Source organism: Vanrija pseudolonga, chromosome 6 (assembly GCF_020906515.1).
Source record: "Vanrija pseudolonga chromosome 6, complete sequence".
Classification (NCBI taxonomy): Eukaryota; Fungi; Basidiomycota; class Tremellomycetes; order Trichosporonales; family Trichosporonaceae; genus Vanrija; species Vanrija pseudolonga.
This window is the reverse complement of record NC_085854.1, coordinates 1,337,732-1,357,802: the sequence shown is the minus strand read 5'-3', so window position 1 is coordinate 1,357,802 and position 20,071 is coordinate 1,337,732. Positions and strand designations below refer to the sequence as shown.

Sequence of the window (20,071 nt, the reverse complement as noted above, 5' to 3'; positions counted from 1 at the left end):
ACGCGCGCACGGCATAAACGGCGGGATCAAAACCCGTCAAATCCTATTCCGTCCGTGTCGAGGAAAAAGAAACACTGCACGGGGTAGTGGGGGCCAAGGTGGCACGGAGATGAGGGATATCCCCGGACAACAATCACGTGAAGGAAGTCACGTCGCGTGGTTTCCACGCAGAATGACGCAGATCAAGTGGAGGGCTGTGAGCTCGGGGATGCCGTGTCAGCAAGTGACGGGCCGGGGCCGAGGCACCGAGGAGCAAGAGGGCAAGAAAGAAAATGCCAGTTGTCACCGTCCCGCTCTGTTGTCGAGGGAGGGGACGATTGATGTGCATCTGTGCCGAGCGATGACGACACTGTTTGGGTGCCAGACGGTGTTAAACGACGCACGCGGCGGTGACGACCGACCGGCCGGCGAGCCTTGGTGGTGGCAGCGAGGCCGAAGGCACAGCCCTCCTACAGCCGTTTCTTGACCGTCGGTCATGAAATTGGACCCACCCCGCACTCCCGCCCATAAAAACACGACAGACAATCGCGTTTGAGCCATTCTCACCCACCCTCAAGCAAAGCATCACACCCACTAACACCTTTACGGGCAGAGCTCAGTCTCCTCGCCCCCCTAACAAGTCTGTTTGCCTCACCTTGGCGCCTGGTCGCCCGCACAATCAACAACTCGAGCCGCCCAAGCCGCCGCCTCGTAATCGTCCTCCAGCCTCCACCTCCCTCCACCTCCCCCCAACCAACTATTTACAGCAGCGCCGCCGCCGCCGTCGCCTATACCTCTTCCTCTCCCTCTCTCTACTACAACGACACAATGGCCACCACTACCGCTACTGCCACGGCCAGCTTCTCCGAGCCGCCGACGCGCGTGCCTTCCCCATCACACACGCCCGCGGCGCGCGAGATCCCCACCGACTTTCGCTCGTCGCTCGCGGCATGGTGGGCCTCGTCGGGCTACCGCGACGCTAGGATCGCCGAGGACCGCATGCTCCGCCGCCTGAGCTACTACACGCCTGCGCCGCCAGAGCCGTCCAAGTCGTGGTTCTCCTGGTCGGGCAGCCACCCCCAGACGGACGAGAAGCCGTTTGTGCCGCCCATCGACCCCAGCACTGGGTTCGCCGCGACCGTCCGCAACGTCTTCATCCCCACCCCGGACCCTGCGCTGGCACCCACCGTCCCAGACACCAACCCCGACTCGCGCGCCTCGTCGCTCAAGTCGGGCACCAGCAGCCACCATCACCACCACCACAAGAAGCACTGCCACAAGAACCACCAGGACTACATCAACACGCTCGAGATCAGTCGCCAGGACAATGCCGACTCGAAGGAGGCTGTCGTCGTCCTCCACGGCTACGCCGCGGCCCAGGGGTAAGTAGTGGTAGCCGCGCGTTACAGTCACAGACGCTAACTTTTGGCCCAGATTCTTCTTCCGTAACTGGGACCCCATCGCCCGCTCTGCCGCCGCCACTGGCCGCCGCACCTTCTTCCTCGACTGGCTCGGAATGGGCCTGTCGTCGCGCCCGAACCCCGCGCTCCTTGCCGCTCCCTCCAACGCTCCCGTCGAGCAGCGCGTCGCCCGTGCTGAGCACTTCTTCCTCTCGTCGCTCGAGTCGTGGCGCGCCTCGGTCGGCCTCGAGAAGATGGTCCTCGTGGGCCACTCGCTCGGTGGCTACCTCGCGACGGCATACGCCCTCCGCTACCCCGAGCGCGTGAGCTCGCTCATTCTTGTCTCGCCCGTCGGTATCCCCCGCGGCGAGCTCAACCTTAACGGCTCGCCCGGACCCGCACCCGCCACCAAGGCCAAGCCGGCGCAGGAGGACGCCGACAACGTCGACGAGGGCATCGCCGGCAACCCCGAGGCGCTCGAGGCCGCCGTCACGGGCGAGGACGCACACGGCGAGGCCAAGCAGTGGCAGCAGGAGCGCGAGAACTCGGCATTCCGCCGCGGAGCTACAAAGAGTACGCCTTCCCCCCCTCCTCCTGAACCCGCGCAATCCACCTCCAGGTCGCTGATCCGATCAGTGTTCCTCTGGGGCTGGGACAAGGGCCTGTCGCCTTTCAGCGTCCTCCGCGGCATTGGACCATGGGGCCCGATGCTCGTCGGCAAGTACTCGTCGCGCCGTTTCGCGTCCCAGTCGGCCGACGACGTGCGCGACCTCCACTCGTACATCTACGGCACGAGCACGCTCAAGGGCTCGGGCGAGTTCTGCATCTCGCACATCCTCAAGCCTGGAGCATACGCCCGCCTTCCTCTGATCGACCGCGTCGACAAGCTCAAGATCCCCGTGTCGTTCCTCTACGGTGACAATGACTGGATGGACCTCGACGGCGGCCGCGACGCCGTCAAGGTGCTCGAGAAGGCCGGCAACGCCGCTGGCTCGTTCCACGTCGTGCCCCAGGCCGGCCACCACCTCTACCTCGACAACCCCGAGGTCACGAACGGTATCATTGACCGTGCCATCCGCACCGCCCCTCGCTCGTACGAGTACACACCGGCAAAGTAGAGTTGGTGTTTTTGAGTTTTGAGTTTCCGTATCGGGACTGCAGATTAGATACGACTAGATATGATGATTTGTACTATTATTGTTGCCTTGTCATGCATCATGAGCGTTGGCTCGACTAAATATAATGCGCAGTGGTAACACACATGAGTACACGCCGGCGGCTAGGCAAACTTGACGGCCTCGGCATCGAGCAACGAGTCGATGAAAGCCGCAGCCGCCTTATCCTGGGCATGTGGGCTGAGGGAGGTGCGCTCCAACAGCGCCAGCGCGTCGGCCGCACTTGTCCGCTCGGCGGCCTCGAGGCGGACCAAGCCGCCAAGCACGCGCACCACGTCTGCCCTGGCATCTCCCTCTTCTTCCTCGTTGAGGCCGGGGAGCACCGACGCAAGAGGCACGGCGGGGCGCTCGTCAAAGAACATCTTGTGCGCGTCGGGCAGCGAGTCAAAGGTCTGAGCGGCGGGGTCAGCTGGCGCCACGCCGCGGCACGCTTGCGACGTAACGTCGGCCACCAGATCGCGTGCCTGGGGCCACCAGCCATGGCTGGAGAAAGAAAACACGACAACACTGCGCCGCAGTGCCTGGCAGCCACCGCCAGAGCACTTCCAGATTAAGATTCTAAACAAGCAAGGCGCTGTAAAGTTCCACTCATGGAACTTTGGCACCAACATGCCATGCCACGCTGCCCTGGGTCTGCCGCAACAAAGGTGCCACGACAAGGCGTTCCTCAGCCACCGCAGCTGGCGGCATGCACGCCGCAGCCGGACGAGATGGCACAAAGCAACACTCTACAGCCCACGTCCGCCTCGTTCCACAACCAACTCACAGGCCACGAATCCTTTGTCGGCGTGCCCAGGATGCGGAATATGCTGCCCGCGAGCCCGAGGTCGCCGTAGGCCGCATTGAACAGCGGTGTGCGCTCGTTGTCCGTCGGGCTGGGCCGGCGCCCGATCTTGAGCGCTGCAACGGCAGCCACGGCGGCACCGAGCTCCTCGTCCGAGCTGTCCGGCCCGCTGTCCGGCTCGACGGGGTACGGGCCTGTCTGGCGGAAGAACTCGGCGAGCGTGGCGCCCGCGCCCCACAGGTCGAGCGCGCGCGGGTCGTAGTCGTTTGGGCCGAACAGCAGCTCTGGGGCGCGGTATGGGCTGCGGGTCAGCTCGCCACCGAGGGCCACTTCTTACCCCGTGCCGACGGCCGTCGTCTTGGGCTTGCCCTTGGCCGTCTTGCCGCCGCCCTGCTCGTCCGGGTCGATGTCGTCGCCCGCGCCCGCCTCGTCCCATGCGGTGCCAAAGTCCTTGAGAACAGGCTCGCCACCCCACGAGAGCATAATGTTTGCGGGCTTGACGTCGCGATGTGAGATGCCCTGGGCGTGGAGGTGCGCCAGCGCCGAGAGCAGTCCCTGTGCGGTCCGTACAAAGAGGGAGAGAGATACTCGTGCCTGTGGCGGCTGCGAGCCCGCCGCGTACGCCCGCTCGTCGGCGGCAAACGAGGCGGTCAGCACCTCGGTCAGCCGCAGCGCCTGTAATGGCAGCGTGATGATGTGCTCTAGTGCCTTGCGGTCGTAGCTGTAGTCGAGGAGCTTGATGATCTGGCAGCGGGTGAGTGGAGCCGTGGGCAAGCTACCCACGTTGGCATGGTCAGCCTTGCGCAGCGCGGCGACCTCCTTGACAGGGTTGTGTGGTCGCAGGGAGGCCGAGACGCCGTTCTCCGGCCCCAGGACGAGCTTGAGCACCGAGCGGGCGGCAGCGCGCTCTCTCGGCGTCGCTGCGGGGTCTTGCGGCTCTGCCGCCGGCACGAGCACCACTACGGCCTGGACGCCTGGTCTGGTGAGCTTGTACGCGACCCCCAGCACCCGCCAGCGACAGCGTACCCTTTGCCAGCACCTTGAGGTTCTCGCGTGCCAGTATTGACGGGGACGCCATTGGTGTGTTGTCGATGAAAAGACAAGGTTTGGATCGCGTCGTTGGGGGTTATATAGGTTGTTTTTGTGGCTCCCCCGCCACGGACGACCGACGTTCACAGTGACGCGCGCGGGTACACGCCAGGAACGAGATTACTGCGGGACCAAATTGGGACCTGGGTGATAAGGGAATGAGCACGTGGTGGTCGCGTGGGTGCGACCCTGAGTCGCGTTAGCTTGCGAGCCGCGCGCCGACGCGCACAACGACAACAACCAACATTGTCGCATTTGAGCTCTCACACACACACCTTCCCCCACACCACCACCACCACCATGTCCGAAGCAGGCCCATCACGCCGCAGGCACGAGGCCGAGACGCAGACACAGACCCAGTCGGCGACGATGAACGGCACGCGCAAGCGCCGCCGCAAGACGCTCGGCGACGACGTGTTTGCGCGCCAGGATCCAGAGGAAGTCGAGCGCATGGCGCAGGGATACCGCGACCTGCAGCACACGGCTGATGGTGGGTGTTTGGCAAGGTGGCGCCGGCTGACGCTCTAGACCTCAAGGCGAACATTGAGAACACCAAGGTTGCCGACCTGAGCCGCGTGATCGGCGAGTCGTCCAAGCTGTTCAAGAATGGTGCGTGGGCGCGGGGGAGCGACGGCCGGCAGGGCTAACGCCGTCTAGTCAAGGACACGACGCTCGCGAGTGCAGACGCGCGCCTTATGGCAACGACTGCCGAGACGGCAGCCACGCTTGCACGGCGCATGAAGCTGAGCAGCTCGGCATTCGACGTCGACTTGTACCTCACTCGGTGGGTACATCGCCAACGGCAGGGCTAACCGCTCAGTGTACAGCTCCAACTCGGCCTCAACCGCCCCGAGGTTGAAGACCTCGACGATGACGACGACGAGGACCAGCGTCAGCGCAATCGCGATCGCGCTCGGCGAGGAAGGCTGGGCGACTGGGAGAAGATTGGCTGGATGGCGGCCAAGCTCTACCGCCGCGTGCCGGGCATCGAGTTCATGTAAGCTGGCGTCGTACTGGGCACAGCTGACAGTCAGGTATGGCCCGCTGAGCGTCGAGCACAAGAAGCGGCCGGCGACGAAACGCGCCCCACGGCAGGCGTTGGCGGCAGAGACGCGCCCAGAGGAGATCCAGACCCAGCGTAACGGTCCAGCACCAAAAGACATCACCACAGCTAATGTGCGTACGGTCGCGAATGCGCTCAACGAGGTGGACCCCGATCGCGAGGGCATCAACTTTTTCCGCTTCGTCATCAACCCCAACAGCTTTTCGCAGACGGTCGAGAATGTGTTTTACGCGAGCTTCCTGGCCAAGGAGCAGCGTCTAGAGATTGAGGTGAAGAATGATGGCGAGATCATTGCTCGTGAGTGGGCTCGAGGTGACCGCGCTGACGCCCAGGCGCTCGTGACCCGCCCGGGGACGACACGGACCACAGCGAGGCAAGCAACCAGGCGGTGATTGAGCTCGACATGGCCACGTGGGAGGACGCTATCGAGGTGTTCAAGATCAAGGACTCGATCATCCCCAACCGCGAGGCGCTGCAGACACAGGGGGCGTCGGGGCGGTGGACGGCGTACTAGTTGAGCCAGCGGGGGCGGGCAGCATGGTAGTAGAGCCAGTGTGGCGTACTAATCGAGCCGTGTCTATGTATTACATGTGTGCTACAGGGGTGTCTCTGTGTCTACTTTTGTGCCTCGGCGATGGGGTTGGCGTGGATGGTTATCCGCTCGATACGGCACTCTTTCGTCGGGCGGTTCTTCTCGTTGACGGGCAGCTTCTCAATCAGGTCGAGCGTCGAATCCTGTCCGTCGATGACGCGCCCAAAGATGGTGTACTTGCCGTCGAGGGACGGCTGCTTGGCGTACGTGATGAAGAACTGCGACTTGTTGGTGCCGGGGCCGGCGTTGGCCATGGCGACGATGCCGCGGGTGTTGAACTGGGGTGTGAGTACGCGGTGTGATCGGGTGAGAGCTTGGCACCGGGGCGCGGTGCTTGGTAACCAGGCCACAGCAAGGCCCGCCAGGCTTCTGCCCATCCATGCCATCGGTGCAGTTCGCGACTCGCGGCTCGCTGCGCTCGCCCCTCGCCGTTCACCTCGCCTCAACCCACCTTGAGCGTCTGCCGGACCTCGTCCCCAAACGGCGCCCCCCAGATACTCTGCCCGCCCTTGCCCGTGCCCGTCGGGTCGCCAGTCTGCGCCATGAAGCCCTTGATGTTACGGTGGAACAGCGTGTTGTCGTAGTATCCCGACGCGGCGAGCGCGAGGAAATTTTCCGCCGTGCGGGGGACGGCCTCGCAGAAGACTTCGATCTGGGAGGCAGCGTCAGCGAGCGAGCGGGCGGGCGTGCACCGGCGCCGCAGCAAGAAGCACGCATACCTTGAGATCGCCGAGGGTCGTATGTAATGTGACGGACTGGGGTGAGCTGCGCTACAGGAGACCAGCTTACCATTGTGGGTGGGTGGACAGAGTGTTGACAAAGTCGAGATGCTCAACTCGTCGAGATCAACAATGCGGCGCGTGATGCGGGGTAAAATGCCGTGGATTTGTGTTATCGCCGCGGCTGCTTGCTGCGGTTTGAATGACGCAGGCGAACCAAAGTCGACCACCACATGCCGCACTTTCAACCACTAGCTCGCATTCGCCTCTCTTTACAAGCACACGAGCAGCAGGCAGCAGGCAGCAACATCATGTCTGCGTGCACCTCTCCCCCAGCAGCGACGAGATAATACTAGACTGCACGACGACGACGACGGCAGTGCACGCCCCGATCGGCACCTTCACAATGGGCACAGACGCCAGCGCCCCCGAGGACGTCGTCGCCCCCGACATCACCAGCGGCGGCGCGCAGCCCCCTCCCACCGCGCACATCACACCCCCCGCCACCACCACGCGCTCCCACTCGCTTCCCCACATCCACAGCTGCTGCCCCGCCAGCAGCACGAGCACGAGCACCAGCCCCCCTCCTCACCCCGCGCCAAACAGCCTCAACCTCCACCTGACGATGAACGCCGCGTCCCCGTCGTCGCCCTCTCCCTTGACCCCGCACCATCCCTCGCCCGCGGCGCCGGTATACGTCCTCGCGAGCGACGGCTCGCTGTTCCTAGTCGACCCGAGCAAGGCGCCGGAGAACGAAGCGCCGCCAGCGTACGCGCCGTTCGGGGACCGCCCGCGCGCCGCGACTGTCTCTGGTGCGGTGCGACCCGCCATCTCGCCCCGCCGCTCGGTGCGCTCCGGCTCAGACCTGTTCGTCGACGAGACGACCCCGCTCATCCCCCGCGCGGCGCAGCCGCCCTACTCCCCCCCCTCGGCGTGGGGTGCCGTGCTGTACGGCGACGACGAGGTGATGCTCGGCGCGCCGCGCGCCTCGGCGTGGAGGCGATACTGGCGCCCGGTGGGCCAGTCCGCCGCGTGGAAAGCCCTCTTCCACACGCTTGTCATCAACTTCCCCTGGGTGAGTTACTCCGCCTGGTGCCGCTGACCCCAGGCACTCGCCCTCTGGCCGCCCCTACTCGTCGGCACGCTGGTCGGAACCGCGCTGCTTATCACGCTGCCGATCGGCGCGGTCTTCTGGTGGCTCACGCTCGTGCTCGCCCGCTGGGCCGCACGTGTCGAGCTGCGCATGCAGGCGTACTTCCATGGCGTGGGGCGCGTGCCCCGCCGGCCGATCTTCCACCGTGATGGCGATGACGCCGGCTTCCTCAAACTCTCGTGGGCAATGGTGAGTTTGCTACCCTGGACCCCGCTGACACCAGCTCTCTGACTATTACTCGTACTCGGCCCTCTCGTATTTCCTCCTCATCAAGCCGCTTGTCGTGCTGCCGAGCTTCATTGCGCTCGTCGCACTGTTCCCGATCGCCCTCGCGCTCTTCCCCCTCCTGCCCGTCTTCCTCCGCGCCAACCGGCGCTTTGGCAAGTGGCAGGCTAGAGTGGCACTCGAGAACCTGGCGTAAGCGAAGCCGAGGTGCGAGGTCCGCGACGAACAATCGTCACTCGGCATGATGATACCCGGCCTATGCGCGCCCCTCTGTCTCTAGTCCCCAGTTTCGGTTCATTTTGGTCTTGGAATCAGTTCCCCTTCGTTCCATTTGTATCTGGTCGTCCTGTTGTTATGCATCAGTCTAGCAGGAGCTGTGGCTCGGCGGCCGTGGTCTGGCACTGGCAACGTTGAGTTGAATGGATGACGCTCATTGGCATGATAAATTGAGGCGGGTGCAGTACACAGGGGGCTCGAGGATGCGGTCAACATGTGTGACGCGACAACCTCGAGTGGCACCCAGGTTGCTGCAGCTCTTGACGCTCCCAACTCCTTGGGTCTAGAAAGGCCAGCGACTAGGCATACCCTTTGTACACCTCGCTGAAAGGCAAGCCTCTTGGCATCCTTAGACATTGCCCCCACCGCTTCAGCACGCGCCGAGGCGTCAGGGTGACGCTTGAAGTGCCCGGCGCTGATGGAAAGGTCGGACTCTTTCCACTTCGTCATTAAGTGGCGTCGAGAGAAGCAAGTTGCGGGGGACACGGTTCATACAGTCAAGTGTATTACATGACTGAGTCTCGTCGTCCACGAGGCAGACACAAAGAAAAGTCCTGCGCATAGTACTGAACCACCAGCATAGGGGTCTTAGCGAGGACGACGACATCTCTTCCGACAAACGTTCAAGAGAAAGACGTACCAGAGTCGGTGATGGTGATAATCTCCCTCCTCTTCGCCGTTGGAGGAAGCTCAAAGCCCCGCGCTGTTCCCGACCAGCCCACCAGATGCCAAAGGAATGCAGGCTTGTGCATAGTCGAGGTGTTGCAACGAGGCGGAAGTGTCATCCCATCCTGCTGGTGAACAGTTTCTGCTATCACTCCTCAACATTCTCTCTCCATGTGTACATTTAGCCATGCTAGCTCTACCATATACATAGCTACAGATCGGCATAATATTTACCGATATCGTCATGTGACAAAGAATAGGAGTGGCCGAAAAATCGAGGAACAAAGGCCGGGGACGAGCTTTCCCTCCAACGACCTCCAAAACGTCAGGGCCCACTGGGGTTCGAACCCAGGTCTCTCGAAATCAATCACTGTCAAAATCGAGCGGATTTTCCACTTTCCGATAGGACCTTTGACGATGTAGAGGTGGTCGGCGAGGGTTGGCGGCAGCGAGGGAGGCAGAAAGCTCAAGAAAATACGATAAATGTCATTTTCCTCATCGTGGGCCCCTGAGACCTGGTACCTACCCCTTGTCTACTGCAATTGATCTATTCCAAGTGCTTCATTTGCCTTGGGAGGCCGGGGGACACGTACATCGACAAAAGTCGGCTGGATGGGAGGGGCAATGTGGCGCCACTTTCACTTTCCTCACGCCCACCTGCCACCTTCAACCTTGCCCCCCAGCATCCCAGGCTCAGTGCAGCGTATGCGCCTGGGGGCAATGCATTGTGTGGGCTGCTTCTCCGATACTAGGTGTGCTCTTCACGCGACCTGCACTCGCTATGCATTGAACCAAGCATCTACCATCACTACCCGTCTTACTCCCTCTCCACCTTGACTTCGATTTCGGGCTCCGGCTCCATCACCTCCAACTTGACCATCGCCTCCATCTTGACCAGAGGTGATACGACAGCAGCACCGAGGAGGAAAGACTTGTTGCACGACTTCTTGCTGCACACACAGGTGACGCACTTGGGAACGGAGAAGATTGGGTGCTGTAGCGGGAACGGGATGCGGGACGCGCGGCACACCTTGCACGGGGGCTGGTAGGTGAGGTACTCGCCGTCATAGTATCGCGCGAGCTCATAGATGTAGCGGGCCTTGGCGTCGTCCCACTCGGAAACAACGTCCTTCTGGCGGAGAGGGTTGGGCAACTCACGCAGGTTGGGGCCCATGCTACCTGCGTTGGCGTCGAGGTCCCACGCCCACCTGGCGCCGATGAACAGCATGACCTGGCCCACGGTCCAGTAGACAGACTTGGCCTGGCTCTCGGCGATGATCTGGACGATGGTGCTGCGCTTCATGCCGTCGAGGCGGGCTTGGGCGTGGCCAATAGGCGGGGTCAGCAGGTCGTAGTAGAGCTGTGAAAGGTGTCAGCAACGCAAACTTGCAGTATTGTCCACGTACCTCTTGCGCGCCGAGGACGGTGCCAGCCTGCTTGTGGTACGCCATGAGGTCTGCGAGGCGGAGGTCCATCAGGGTCGCGCGGACCTGTGTGAGGCGGACGGCAAGGTGCCGCGCCTCGATCGCGAAAAGGTGGTCGGCGACGATTTCCATCGGGCACGGGGGCAGGGTAAAGGGGCTCGCGGGGTCCATGGGGAGGTTGCTGACCACTGCGAGCCAGTCGTTGTAGTCGTTGATGGCGCCGCGGGAGGCCGAGGCGGCGTCCGTAATGCAATGCAGCCTGATCACGGAGAGCGTGGTGGTGAGGGTTGGGGTCGTGGACATGCTGGCTGGCTGTTGGGCGCGTGAGGCTGTGAGTATGTGGCTGGGGGATCGAGTGGATGAGAGTTGGATTGGGAGTGAGAGTGGGACGAGGGAGGGATTGTAGAAGGTAAATAGTGAATCCGAGGCGTGCCGCGCATACTTGATCGCCATCTGCGGGGCGAAGTGTGCTCACCGCTGCTGAGCGCCTTTTGTCAACAGGTGTGATGGGCCACTCGAGTGGATATCCTTGTTTGAAGCATCACCCGGGTAAGGGCTGAGTACCTCCTGTAAGCGGTTGTGAGGAAAGTGGCAGTGATGGACCGCTCCAGTGGAGATCCCTTTGTTGTTTGGACCGCCACGCGAACCAATTCGCACCACAACATCCCCATTGTCTGGCAGTGATAAGCCGGTGTGATGGATCACTCTGGCGCACCTCCTTGTTTAGCTCGACCATCGCCCCCACATCTTCACCCCACCACATCGCCATTGTTCTTGAATGATCATCATCCATCATCGACACAATGACCATTACCCATCATCGACACAATTACAAACCATCCTGACCGCTGCCACGAGCCCGCGCAATCGAGTCAAGCGTCACCGCGACCGCGACACGAGGCAGACCGAGCTTGAACGCAACAATGTCGTCGATCAACTTGGTCTCAGGGCGGAACGCTGCGTCGCTCGGCGGCAGGTTCTGGCGGCGCACGTGGATCGACACCTTGCGACGTGTGGTCGAGGAGGTGTGCACTCCCTCCTTGTAAAAGGCCACAAACTCGTCCTTGGTGATCTGGGCCAACGTTACCGCATTGACTTCCGAACGATCAAAGTCGTAGGTTGCCCTCTCGATACGTCTCCAGTCTCGGTTGGTCTCCTCCACGAGCTTCTTGGGCGTCTCGAGGAGCTTTTCCCTCGCGGCCTTGACGTTTTGTGCAAACGCCTCTGGCGACAACGCCTCAATGATACCCAGGAGAGTGGCGTCCAGAAAATCTTCAATGCGGTTCTCAACATGGACCGGGTCATGCTTGGTCTCGAGGATGATACTGAACCGCGCAACAGGCCCGGCAGTATCAACAGATGAGCCCACAACATAACCTAACTGCTGCTCGGTGCGCAGCACATTAAACGTATGCGCCTTGGCGATCTGGTTGAGGAGTAGGGCGAGGGCGCGCGTTGTGGGCTCGGCAGAGGTGGAGCCAAGGTTGAGGTTGTATTGGACAACGCTGACTTGGTCGGCTTCCTTGGGGAGCGGTACTTGCCACACAAACTCTGAGCCTGCGAGAGTTAGCACGACCAGGAGTGGCACTTGCCTTGGGGTACAGCGAGAGCGAGCGGTACTGCACCCCTCTCAGCGGGCGACAGGGCACGGGATCCAAGAACACGTTGGATACTGTTATCCAGATCGATGGCGCTCTCGCGTGTGATGCTGCCATGGGCGAGTGTTTCGATGTGAACCCGCTCGAGCAGCTGCCGTCTGAACGCGTGGATATCGGACGGGGTCACATCTGATGGGTTTAGCACCTGGACATGTGGCCTCACTCACAGTCAAGCTCCGCGAGGAGTTCATGCGGCCTCCATGTTCTCTCGGTGACCAAGTAAGGGTATAGATCACGATGGACCTGAACCACAGGCCGGTCGAGAGAGGTGTTCTTCCACTGCAGCCGAAGTTGGTCCACGACAAGTTTGAATGCCGCTTCACTTTCAATTTGAGACGATGCCAGTTTCGACAGCAACGTCGTTGCAAGGCGAGGAAGCTGATCGGTGTATCCGTGAATGGACAGAACGATGGTGTTGCCGTCGGCTCCCAGAGAGACGTACAACCCCGCCGCCGACGCCTGGTATCTGTCCTCTGAGACGTCATACCTCCAGAGTTCAATCAGAGTCTCCGCTAGGACCTGGTGCCGAAGTGACGAATTAAGGACAGGGGACTTGAGCTTGATGCAGACTTTACTCTTGGCGAGCTTAAACGTGCCGTCGGCCTTGTGCCACACGGCGGAAATGTCGGAGTGGGTCACAAGCGTCGGCCACTGTTGTACATCACTCTCGGGCACATCGAACCGTGCAGGGATGTAGGGATTGGGCTGGGGCAGAGCGAGTTCGGGAATGGGCTTATACGGCCCTGACAGGAGCGTCTGGTCGAGTTTGACCCGTAGGAACTCTGTGCCATAGTAGTGCTCGACCTCGTCAAAAGCGCCAAGAACGTCGTCAGGCAGCTTTTGACTACTGATGAAAACGTTCGCGCGTGAGGGGACGAGTTGGTCGAGAGCCAGGCGCAGCACCTTCTCGTCATAATCGCCGTACAGTCGACTCGACGACAGAATCTCAGCTCGGGGAACTGGCGCCAGTATCCTGGAAGCAGTCTGAAGGACATAATACCTTGCGCGGGACGGCTCGGCAAACCGATAATCGATGTTTTTGAGCGAGCGAAGTTCGTCAAAGTATGACGAGATGCCTTCAAACCCTTCGCGCAGGACATCGAGATATGCGTACACAGCGCCCACAACTTCGCGCCACGCCTCGAGTCCGCTCGGTGTGAGGTCCTCGATGAAAAGGTGAACAGACTTGAACCCAGTAGTGCCGCTAAGGATGTACCTTTGGACACAGAGGGCCCACCCCCTCTGTTTGAAGTACGCCTCGAGGCTCCCTTTGCTTGAGGACGCGAGTAACTCGAGGAGGACCTCGAACGGCTTGGGTGTCAGCACAGCAGTGTGGCCAACGACCCACCTTGATCTCATGTAAATGGTCAACATCGGGCACGATGAACTGGATCTCCATTTCGCGATCGTCTTTGATAGGTTTGACGAACAATGCCAGACCCTGTGCCTCTGGCCCATAAGGGTGATTATCGTAGACGATACGAACCCCGTGCGGGCCAGAGGGCTCGAGCCCTTCGGTCGTTACCTCCATCTTGCCAAAGGACGTCTCAACCCACGCTGTAAGCGTGTCAAGATCCTCCCGCCCGACGGCGGTTAAAGCGCTTCGGCGAGGGCAGTACTGCTTCTTCCACCATGCTGCAATCTCGTCGCGAGGGTTACGGCCCGCGGCAACTGGGTCCTCCCACAGAGTCTGGTGGTTTCCGCAACCAAACTTGCCAAAGGGGTGGTTCTTGGCCAAAGACAGTTGGAGATGGAACACCCTCTACCGTCGTCAGCTAGTCTCGGGCGGCAAACCTGAGAGCTCACCATATATTGACTTAGCACAGTGCCCTTAAACTCCAGGTCCACTGCATTGGTCTCCCTCTCGGCCAGGCCCGGAGGGAAGAGAGGGTTGATGTAGAGGTCTGCCATGCGCTCAAGTGCCCCCTCGAGCGCGTCACTCGAAACCTCGAAGTGGTAGTTGGTTGTACCCAAGCTTGTGCCAGCGTTGCGGTCGCCACCATGCTCCTGGAGGTAGGCCTCGTATGCGCCCTCGCCGGGGAACTGTGTATGGTCAGCGATGACCCACCCTGCTGGAGTTGGTGCTTACGTTCTTCGACGACATGCACATGAGGTGCTCACTGCGGATGTTAGCGCCATGAACCAACCACACATGTAGGCTGAGTCGGTGGTGAAGCATGGAATGGCGGCATCCACTCACACAAAGTGTGCACAGCCCGGCAAGTCGTCGGGGTCCTCCATCCAGCCTACAGCGAGGAAGACACATGCCGCCGCTTTGTCCGTGGTGGGATCAGACACAACGATGGCCTGGAGACCATTCGGAAGGGTAAAGTAGCGGTGGGGCCGAGTCTCGGTGGGAGGAAGCTTGAGCTCGACTGGGTCGGTCGTCGCCAGCGGGTACGTTGGGGGTGGGGGGAATATGTCGAGCGTCATGGTTGGTTGTTCGTTTGTTGTGGCGGGGGAAAGACAATACACCCTCTCAGCCTTTATATATGCCCGCGACGATCTCGACACGAAGCGTCATCGGGAAGATGGTGCGGAGACACATGGCGGCTGCGATTGTGTGTACCAGTGCTTGTGCCACCAGGGAAGAACAAGTGCGCACAGACCTTCTGACGAAGGTGCACCGCGTGGTCCCGTGCGCTAGATGTTGATGCGGGGTAAAATTAGCTGGTCGTGGCTGGTCTGCATGGCTCCGGTTATATCAGCAGGCGCTGGTCTCTCAGCTGGTAGTAACTTGGAGGGAAGTGAGATCAGTTGTGGTGTCTCGGAGGGACGGATCCGAGGCCAGAGCGTTTGTGGCGTGGCAGTTGTGGGTAGAACTAGCTTGCCTCGCACTCAACCAATCTGGTTCACATTGTCACATCTTCGCTCTCATCACTGTTGTTGGTTCTTCCAAGGCCACAAGGGTCCACTTTTTAAGCCGCAGAATGCGAGGGAGCACTCCACAGGGCACCGGTACCGCTGGGCACCTTACTTGGCCCAGTTGTTGGCCTTCTCCCAGGCGGGGAGGGCAGTGATCTCCTTCCACCAACGGGTGACGTTGGGGAGGGAGCCGTCAACGAGACCGGGAGCGCGGCCGAGCTAGACGGGTGTCAGCGGTGCACACGGCAAGATAGCCTGGGGAGTTTCCGCCCTGCCAAATCACCACTCACGTCAACAGCCATCTTGCCGTAGGGAAGGTGGAAGATGTCGGCAAGGGTGAGCTTGTCGCCGGCGAGGTAGCGCTGCTTCTCGAGGATGCGCTCGTAGCCCTGGAGCTTCTTGGCGAGGGTAGCGGTGAGGGTCTCGACACGCTTCTGGTCGGTGGGGGCGCCGCGGCTGTGTGTGTGAGCGGGGAACGACTGTGGTAGGAAGCACGCGGGGCTTGGCAGTAGCGGTAGCGTAGCCGAACGTGGTACACGGGGTGGCGCACAAGGCAGGGGCCTGTAGGTGCGTACAGCTGCACGGCCATGGCACGCGGCTGTGCAGATCGTCGCCCCGCACTGGCATGGACACTCACGCAGGGCCGAAGACAAGCTCGGCAGCGAGGCCCGAGGCGAAGGGGTCAAAGTTGGACTGCTCGATCGAGCAGGCCTGCTCGAACTTGGCGTAGGCGTCAATGTCGTTGGTCGAGGGGATGAGGTCCGACTTCTCCTTGAGGGCAATGTCTGGGGAAGCCACGGGTCAGTCAAAGGACCTCCTCGCACAGTCACAGGCAGCGAGCGAGCGACTCACACTTGGCCATGGCGCGCGACTCGAAGGTCTCGAAGCCGGTGCTGTCGTCCGAGAGGTAAGGCATCTGGTTGAAGGGCTGGTGGGCGGTCCACTCGGGGGTGTAGATCTTGGTGAACTCGACCTCGTCGACCTTGATGTCGGCGCCGATCTGGAGGGCCGACGTGAGGACACGGCGGGTGCACTAGGTGGGGTGTGAGCGGGCGTGGCTAGGCGTGGAGGAGGAGGACTTACGGTCGAGGCTACGGCTCCGTGGAGAGTGTAGGGCATTGTGGGGTGGTTGTTGTGGTGGGTGGTGGGTGGTGGTGGTTGAGAAGGGGGTGAGAAGAACTAGCTTGGTTGGGGAAGATGAATGCAACAAGAGAGGTTGTGAGGGCCGCCTTTAAGTTGCGAGACGGGACAGCGGCTACGAGCCAGCGAGGCAAGTCGTCGTCGTCGTGCATCTGCAGCAGCTGCAGCAGCAGCCAATGTCGTCACAGGGTGCACGTTCTAAATCAGACGCGCGCTGGCGGCCTGGCTGCGCGCCGCAACGGCGCTCAACCTCCGACTTCCGGATAACTTACATCCCTGAAGGAGTAGTCACATTCCGTCGGCACTGGGCCGGCCCCGCCAGCCAGTGGCATTCGTCTAGACGTGGGCGAAGATGACTAACATTGCTGCTGCGGGGGCGGCACAACCGCTGGCTCCTGGGCCTCCTGGCGACGCTGCAGCCGAGCGTGTAGCACACGCGCGCGCGCAGCGCGCGTACATAGAGGCGGGATTTCCATGCAATACGGTATGCCGCGCCAGGCACAGACGTATCTTACAAACCAGTGGGTACTCTCAGTCACCGACGACGGGGATAGCCGCAGAGTCCCCCCAGCCTGGATGTTGCCGACGACAACAAGGGCTAACGCTGTATCCACGCGGTACCCGCGGCATTATCAGTCTGTGGATCAATTTGGAGCACCCCGCACAAGGCGGTGCCTTTGAGACAGTCAGTTGCCGAAACGCCGGCGCCTGGTGCGCGCGCGTGTTGTTGATCGCAGTCATCTGTACCTCTGTGTACTGTCAGCGCTGGGGATCAGCGCGTGGCACTGTAGGCAGCACATGCAGCACACAGTGGCAGGCGGGGCACGAGGCCGACGCCCCGCGCGCATCCATCCCGAGCTACGGCTCTCCCCGCGCCCAGCAATGCCACAAGCTCGCTTGTCGGCATGTTATCAATCCGTGGGCCAAACGACCTTCCAACAGGGCCAGCAACGACAGGAATCTGAGCAAGCAGCGAGATCTCGGACCCCGCGACAGCGCTTGGCGCTCTCGTTGCTGAGCGATCACGCTACGATCCCCTTCGGCCTGATCAATACGGCGACTCCAAACCCACCCTAGCTCCAGGAGCCACATCTCCAGGAGCCACACCCCGCACCACTCTGATTACAGTATGCATTTCTAGTGTCACACGCTGGTATCATCACCAGCCTCTAGGGGCGCAGCACGCATATCGCCTCGCCCACCCTACGCCTTCTCGTCGATGAGTTCGTACTCGGCGGCCACAGCCTCGACAACCTCCTCTGACCCCTCCTCCTCTCCACCAGCCTCGTTCTCGCCCCACCAACTGACGAGGCCAAGGCCCTGCTCGGCGACGGCCGCAATAATGCGGTAACCCGCGCGCTCGTACGCGCCCTTGTCGTCCTCAGCGGGCGCCTCGGCGCCCTCCTCGGGCTCCTTGCGCGCCTGTGGTGGTCCAGGCTCGTTCTCGTGCCACTCGATCGAGTCGACACGGAAGCGGATCGGCTCTCCGGGGTCGTAGTAGAAGCGTTCTGGCAGGCGTCAGCATTGTCAGAGGCTGCTGAGTAGCACGCACCAGCCTTGATCGTGTTCAGGAGCTGCGCCTCGTCCATCTGGTTTGCGTCGTCGCCAGGGTACCAGAAGAATCTCTTCTCATTGTCGTCGCTGGGGGTCAGCGGGGCCTCGAGGCACAACTCACTATGCCGATCCAGGAGGGAGCAATGTTGGTGGGATGTAGACGTCCTGGAAGAAGCCAAGGGACACTGGCAGGTGAGCACTTCGTGCCTGCGTCACGCCACCTACCCCTGATGTACTCTGGCGTCGTCGAGTGCACCTTGCCTAAGATGACCTCTCCGACGAACGGTGCAAAGAGGATTATCCTGAAAGAGACTGGACGGTCAGCATTCACCCCCCAATCTCCTTCCCACCCTTGTAGAACATCTGTCCATTGCCCCAGGTCACGCTGCCGTCCTCGGCCGTGAGGATGTCAAAGACTGAGAGCGCGAGGCCGCGCTCCGGGATCAGGCGGTTGGCAAATCTGTCCCAGGTCAGCCCAACTCCCCACTCTCCAGACTCTACCCACTTCTTGTTGAGCGCATCCTGGATGGTGATCGCTGGGTCGATGCCAAAGGTTTTAGGTGCGACGGGGACCGTGTCCTGCGTGTGTGAGCTGCTGCGGCTAAGCTGGCACGCCAACTCACCCGCACGGCGATGAGATTGAACATGATATACTCCCCCGCCTCGTGCTATCTGGCCATTGGGTGCCCGAGAGCGAGAGGGCGAGTGGTGCAAGTGATTGTTGTGACGCAAGAAGATGGCAGCAGTAACCACGAGCAGCACTAACAATTCAAACTTGCCTCCACTTGCAGACAGGTGATACAGTCGAAATTTAAACACACGTGTAAAATTCCCACGTGCCGTGCCGATCTGCCGGCTTGAGATTTCTGCGATGTCGGCGAGAAATGTTCATTTCTGTTTGTGAACTGTGAATAACAACCGCAACAACACGGAAACGCGCACCGCATAGCCCCCTTGCACGGCTAGCACCCCCCTCTCCTCCCCGACATGTCTGCGACCCCCGTGCAGGCATCCCCTGTGGCGTCGTCGTCAAAACTCATCCCGCCACCCCCGCCCAAGGCCAAGAAGCAGCTCGTCGGATGGCAGCATTCGGTCGCCGGGAGGTGAGCTATGGTGGCCGCGAACCAAGACGAAAGCTCACACCTCAGCCTCGGCGGTATGGCTGGCGCGATCGTCACGTCTCCGTTTGATGTCGTCAAGGTAAGCCGATGTCTCCACACCGATGACCCCCGCTGACCCGACCCAGACTCGCCTCCAGTCCGACCTGTTCAAGGAGCCCAAACCCCGCGCTGTCCCGACCCCCATCGTGAATGGCAACGGATCGGCCGCGGTGATGCGGCACGAGGCCGAGATGGTGGCGAAAAAGGTGCCCCATCGCGGGGGCATCTCGGGCTCGTTGTGGCAGTTTGTCGACACAATGTACCTCATCCGGCGGATACAGGTGGAAGAGGGCTGGCGCGCGCTGTACAAGGGTCTTGGGCCGTCGCTTGTCGGCATCATCCCGGCGCGCGCCATCAACTTCTACTTCTACCCTACGTCGAAGGCGTTCCTCGCCAAGACGTTCCCGAACGCGCCGACAGAAAAGGAGGGCCAGACGGCCGAGGACTCGCCCTTGGTCCACCTCGGCGCGGCGGCCATTGCCGGCGTCATGACTTCCACCGGCACCAACCCCATCTGGGTCGTCAAGACGCGGCTGCAGCTGTCTGCCAAGGCCGCGGGCGCGGGCAAGGCCGAGTCGCACCAGGCGCTCAAGATGACAGCCGACATTATCAAGAACGAGGGCATCCGCGGGCTGTACCGCGGCCTGTCGGCAAGCTACCTCGGCGTGTCGGAGGGCGTGATCCAGTGGACGCTGTACGAGCGGTTCAAGCGGATCGGGCGCACGCGCGCGGTTGATCTCGAGGACAGCAAGCAGAGCCTGCTGGGGTACGTTGGGTCGATTGTCGGCGCGTCGGGCGGCGCCAAGGCCGTCGCCTCGCTCATCACGTACCCGCACGAGGTGGTGCGCACGCGCTTGCGACAGCCGGCAGTCAACGGCGTGCAAAAGTACACTGGGCTCCTGCAGACGCTCAAGCTTGTCATCAAGGAGGAGGGCGTCGCGAGCCTGTACGGCGGTCTGACGGCGCACATGTTCCGCGTCGTGCCCAACGCCGCGTGCATGTTCCTCATCTACGAGCTCGTGGCCGCGCGCCTGGGGTCGTAGCTCCATCTTGACGAAGACACTGCATTGATAGACACATGTGTACTCATCATCCTCCACTCTATGTATTACTATCTCAGAGAATTCGGACGGGGTTAGTGTTGGGAAG

The 20,071-nt window shown here is 61.5% G+C and overlaps 9 protein-coding genes and 1 non-coding gene across 10 annotated transcripts; 4 read left to right on the top strand and 6 right to left on the bottom strand.

Annotated features, from left to right (window-relative positions):
• Positions 1-555: 555 nt before the first annotated feature.
• Positions 556-3,640, top strand: SPAC6G10.03c (putative cardiolipin-specific deacylase, mitochondrial). The gene is made up of 3 exons (XM_062774832.1): positions 556-1,361; positions 1,414-1,952; positions 2,016-3,640. The coding sequence occupies exons 1-3, from the start codon at positions 808-810 to the stop codon at positions 2,495-2,497; spliced, it is 1,575 nt and encodes a 524-aa protein (XP_062630816.1). The 5' UTR covers positions 556-807; the 3' UTR covers positions 2,498-3,640.
• On the bottom strand, positions 556-4,427 carry Cdk20 (Cyclin-dependent kinase 20). The gene is made up of 5 exons (XM_062774831.1): positions 4,365-4,427; positions 3,676-4,312; positions 3,321-3,639; positions 1,414-2,946; positions 556-1,361 (listed from the first exon to the last, which is right to left on the bottom strand). The coding sequence occupies exons 1-4, from the start codon at positions 4,414-4,416 to the stop codon at positions 2,659-2,661; spliced, it is 1,296 nt and encodes a 431-aa protein (XP_062630815.1). The 5' UTR covers positions 4,417-4,427; the 3' UTR covers positions 556-1,361; positions 1,414-2,658.
• A 286-nt stretch (positions 4,428-4,713) lies between these two features.
• On the top strand, positions 4,714-6,004 carry nse4 (Non-structural maintenance of chromosome0 element 4; the record flags this gene model as incomplete). Its single annotated transcript, XM_062774830.1, has 6 exons — positions 4,714-4,917; positions 4,956-5,036; positions 5,085-5,211; positions 5,248-5,424; positions 5,462-5,787; positions 5,823-6,004. The coding sequence occupies exons 1-6, from the start codon at positions 4,728-4,730 to the stop codon at positions 6,002-6,004; spliced, it is 1,083 nt and encodes a 360-aa protein (XP_062630814.1). The 5' UTR covers positions 4,714-4,727.
• Positions 6,005-7,069: 1,065 nt separating this feature from the next.
• LOC62_06G008299 (uncharacterized protein) lies at positions 7,070-8,553 on the top strand. Its single transcript, XM_062774829.1, has 3 exons — positions 7,070-7,876; positions 7,910-8,143; positions 8,178-8,553. The coding sequence occupies exons 1-3, from the start codon at positions 7,208-7,210 to the stop codon at positions 8,373-8,375; spliced, it is 1,101 nt and encodes a 366-aa protein (XP_062630813.1). The 5' UTR covers positions 7,070-7,207; the 3' UTR covers positions 8,376-8,553.
• Positions 8,554-9,446: 893 nt separating this feature from the next.
• Positions 9,447-9,531, bottom strand: LOC62_06G008298. The gene is given in 2 exon segments: positions 9,447-9,483; positions 9,495-9,531. It is a non-coding gene; the product is annotated as a tRNA-Gln (tRNA).
• Positions 9,532-9,938: 407 nt separating this feature from the next.
• LOC62_06G008297 (uncharacterized protein) lies at positions 9,939-10,848 on the bottom strand (the record flags this gene model as incomplete). Its single annotated transcript, XM_062774828.1, has 2 exons — positions 9,939-10,481; positions 10,528-10,848. The coding sequence occupies 2 exons, from the start codon at positions 10,846-10,848 to the stop codon at positions 9,939-9,941; spliced, it is 864 nt and encodes a 287-aa protein (XP_062630812.1).
• A 2,948-nt stretch (positions 10,849-13,796) lies between these two features.
• On the bottom strand, positions 13,797-14,636 carry Ide (Insulin-degrading enzyme; the record flags this gene model as incomplete). Its single annotated transcript, XM_062774827.1, has 3 exons — positions 13,797-14,246; positions 14,293-14,323; positions 14,404-14,636. The coding sequence occupies 3 exons, from the start codon at positions 14,634-14,636 to the stop codon at positions 13,797-13,799; spliced, it is 714 nt and encodes a 237-aa protein (XP_062630811.1).
• Positions 14,637-15,049: 413 nt separating this feature from the next.
• GSTF1 (Glutathione S-transferase) lies at positions 15,050-16,309 on the bottom strand. Its single transcript, XM_062774826.1, has 5 exons — positions 16,152-16,309; positions 15,921-16,101; positions 15,706-15,853; positions 15,359-15,524; positions 15,050-15,287 (listed from the first exon to the last, which is right to left on the bottom strand). The coding sequence occupies exons 1-5, from the start codon at positions 16,185-16,187 to the stop codon at positions 15,177-15,179; spliced, it is 642 nt and encodes a 213-aa protein (XP_062630810.1). The 5' UTR covers positions 16,188-16,309; the 3' UTR covers positions 15,050-15,176.
• A 1,015-nt stretch (positions 16,310-17,324) lies between these two features.
• POLR3H (DNA-directed RNA polymerase III subunit RPC8) lies at positions 17,325-18,486 on the bottom strand. The gene is made up of 7 exons (XM_062774825.1): positions 18,386-18,486; positions 18,268-18,341; positions 18,094-18,222; positions 17,988-18,064; positions 17,884-17,947; positions 17,761-17,849; positions 17,325-17,716 (listed from the first exon to the last, which is right to left on the bottom strand). Exons 1-7 carry the CDS (start codon positions 18,407-18,409, stop codon positions 17,412-17,414), a joined length of 762 nt encoding a protein of 253 aa, XP_062630809.1. The 5' UTR covers positions 18,410-18,486; the 3' UTR covers positions 17,325-17,411.
• Positions 18,487-18,669: 183 nt separating this feature from the next.
• Positions 18,670-20,046, top strand: SPAC688.09 (putative mitochondrial carrier). The gene is made up of 3 exons (XM_062774824.1): positions 18,670-18,865; positions 18,911-18,962; positions 19,009-20,046. Exons 1-3 carry the CDS (start codon positions 18,750-18,752, stop codon positions 19,963-19,965), a joined length of 1,125 nt encoding a protein of 374 aa, XP_062630808.1. The 5' UTR covers positions 18,670-18,749; the 3' UTR covers positions 19,966-20,046.
• The last annotated feature ends 25 nt before the right edge of the window (positions 20,047-20,071 follow it).

Coding starts and splice junctions, on each gene's coding strand:
- SPAC6G10.03c (XM_062774832.1), top strand. CDS start 808: ATGGCCACCACTACCGCTACTGCCACGGCCAGCTTCTCCGAGCCGCCG. Junction 1,362..1,413: donor GGCTACGCCGCGGCCCAGGG/GTAAGTAGTGGT, acceptor CTTTTGGCCCAG/ATTCTTCTTCCGTAACTGGG. Junction 1,953..2,015: donor CCGCCGCGGAGCTACAAAGA/GTACGCCTTCCC, acceptor TGATCCGATCAG/TGTTCCTCTGGGGCTGGGAC.
- Cdk20 (XM_062774831.1), bottom strand. CDS start 4,416: ATGGCGTCCCCGTCAATACTGGCACGCGAGAACCTCAAGGTGCTGGCA. Junction 4,313..4,364: donor CCTCAAGGTGCTGGCAAAGG/GTACGCTGTCGC, acceptor TCACCAGACCAG/GCGTCCAGGCCGTAGTGGTG. Junction 2,947..3,320: donor CGACAAAGGATTCGTGGCCT/GTGAGTTGGTTG, acceptor CCCGCCGCTCAG/ACCTTTGACTCGCTGCCCGA.
- LOC62_06G008299 (XM_062774829.1), top strand. CDS start 7,208: ATGGGCACAGACGCCAGCGCCCCCGAGGACGTCGTCGCCCCCGACATC. Junction 7,877..7,909: donor TTGTCATCAACTTCCCCTGG/GTGAGTTACTCC, acceptor CGCTGACCCCAG/GCACTCGCCCTCTGGCCGCC. Junction 8,144..8,177: donor TCAAACTCTCGTGGGCAATG/GTGAGTTTGCTA, acceptor CGCTGACACCAG/CTCTCTGACTATTACTCGTA.
- GSTF1 (XM_062774826.1), bottom strand. CDS start 16,187: ATGCCCTACACTCTCCACGGAGCCGTAGCCTCGACC. Junction 16,102..16,151: donor ACGGAGCCGTAGCCTCGACC/GTAAGTCCTCCT, acceptor CACCCCACCTAG/TGCACCCGCCGTGTCCTCAC. Junction 15,525..15,705: donor GAGCTTGTCTTCGGCCCTGC/GTGAGTGTCCAT, acceptor TCACACACACAG/CCGCGGCGCCCCCACCGACC.
- POLR3H (XM_062774825.1), bottom strand. CDS start 18,409: ATGTTCAATCTCATCGCCGTGCGG. Junction 18,342..18,385: donor TCAATCTCATCGCCGTGCGG/GTGAGTTGGCGT, acceptor TCACACACGCAG/GACACGGTCCCCGTCGCACC. Junction 17,717..17,760: donor CCTGAACACGATCAAGGCTG/GTGCGTGCTACT, acceptor GACGCCTGCCAG/AACGCTTCTACTACGACCCC.
- SPAC688.09 (XM_062774824.1), top strand. CDS start 18,750: ATGTCTGCGACCCCCGTGCAGGCATCCCCTGTGGCGTCGTCGTCAAAA. Junction 18,866..18,910: donor CAGCATTCGGTCGCCGGGAG/GTGAGCTATGGT, acceptor CTCACACCTCAG/CCTCGGCGGTATGGCTGGCG. Junction 18,963..19,008: donor CTCCGTTTGATGTCGTCAAG/GTAAGCCGATGT, acceptor GACCCGACCCAG/ACTCGCCTCCAGTCCGACCT.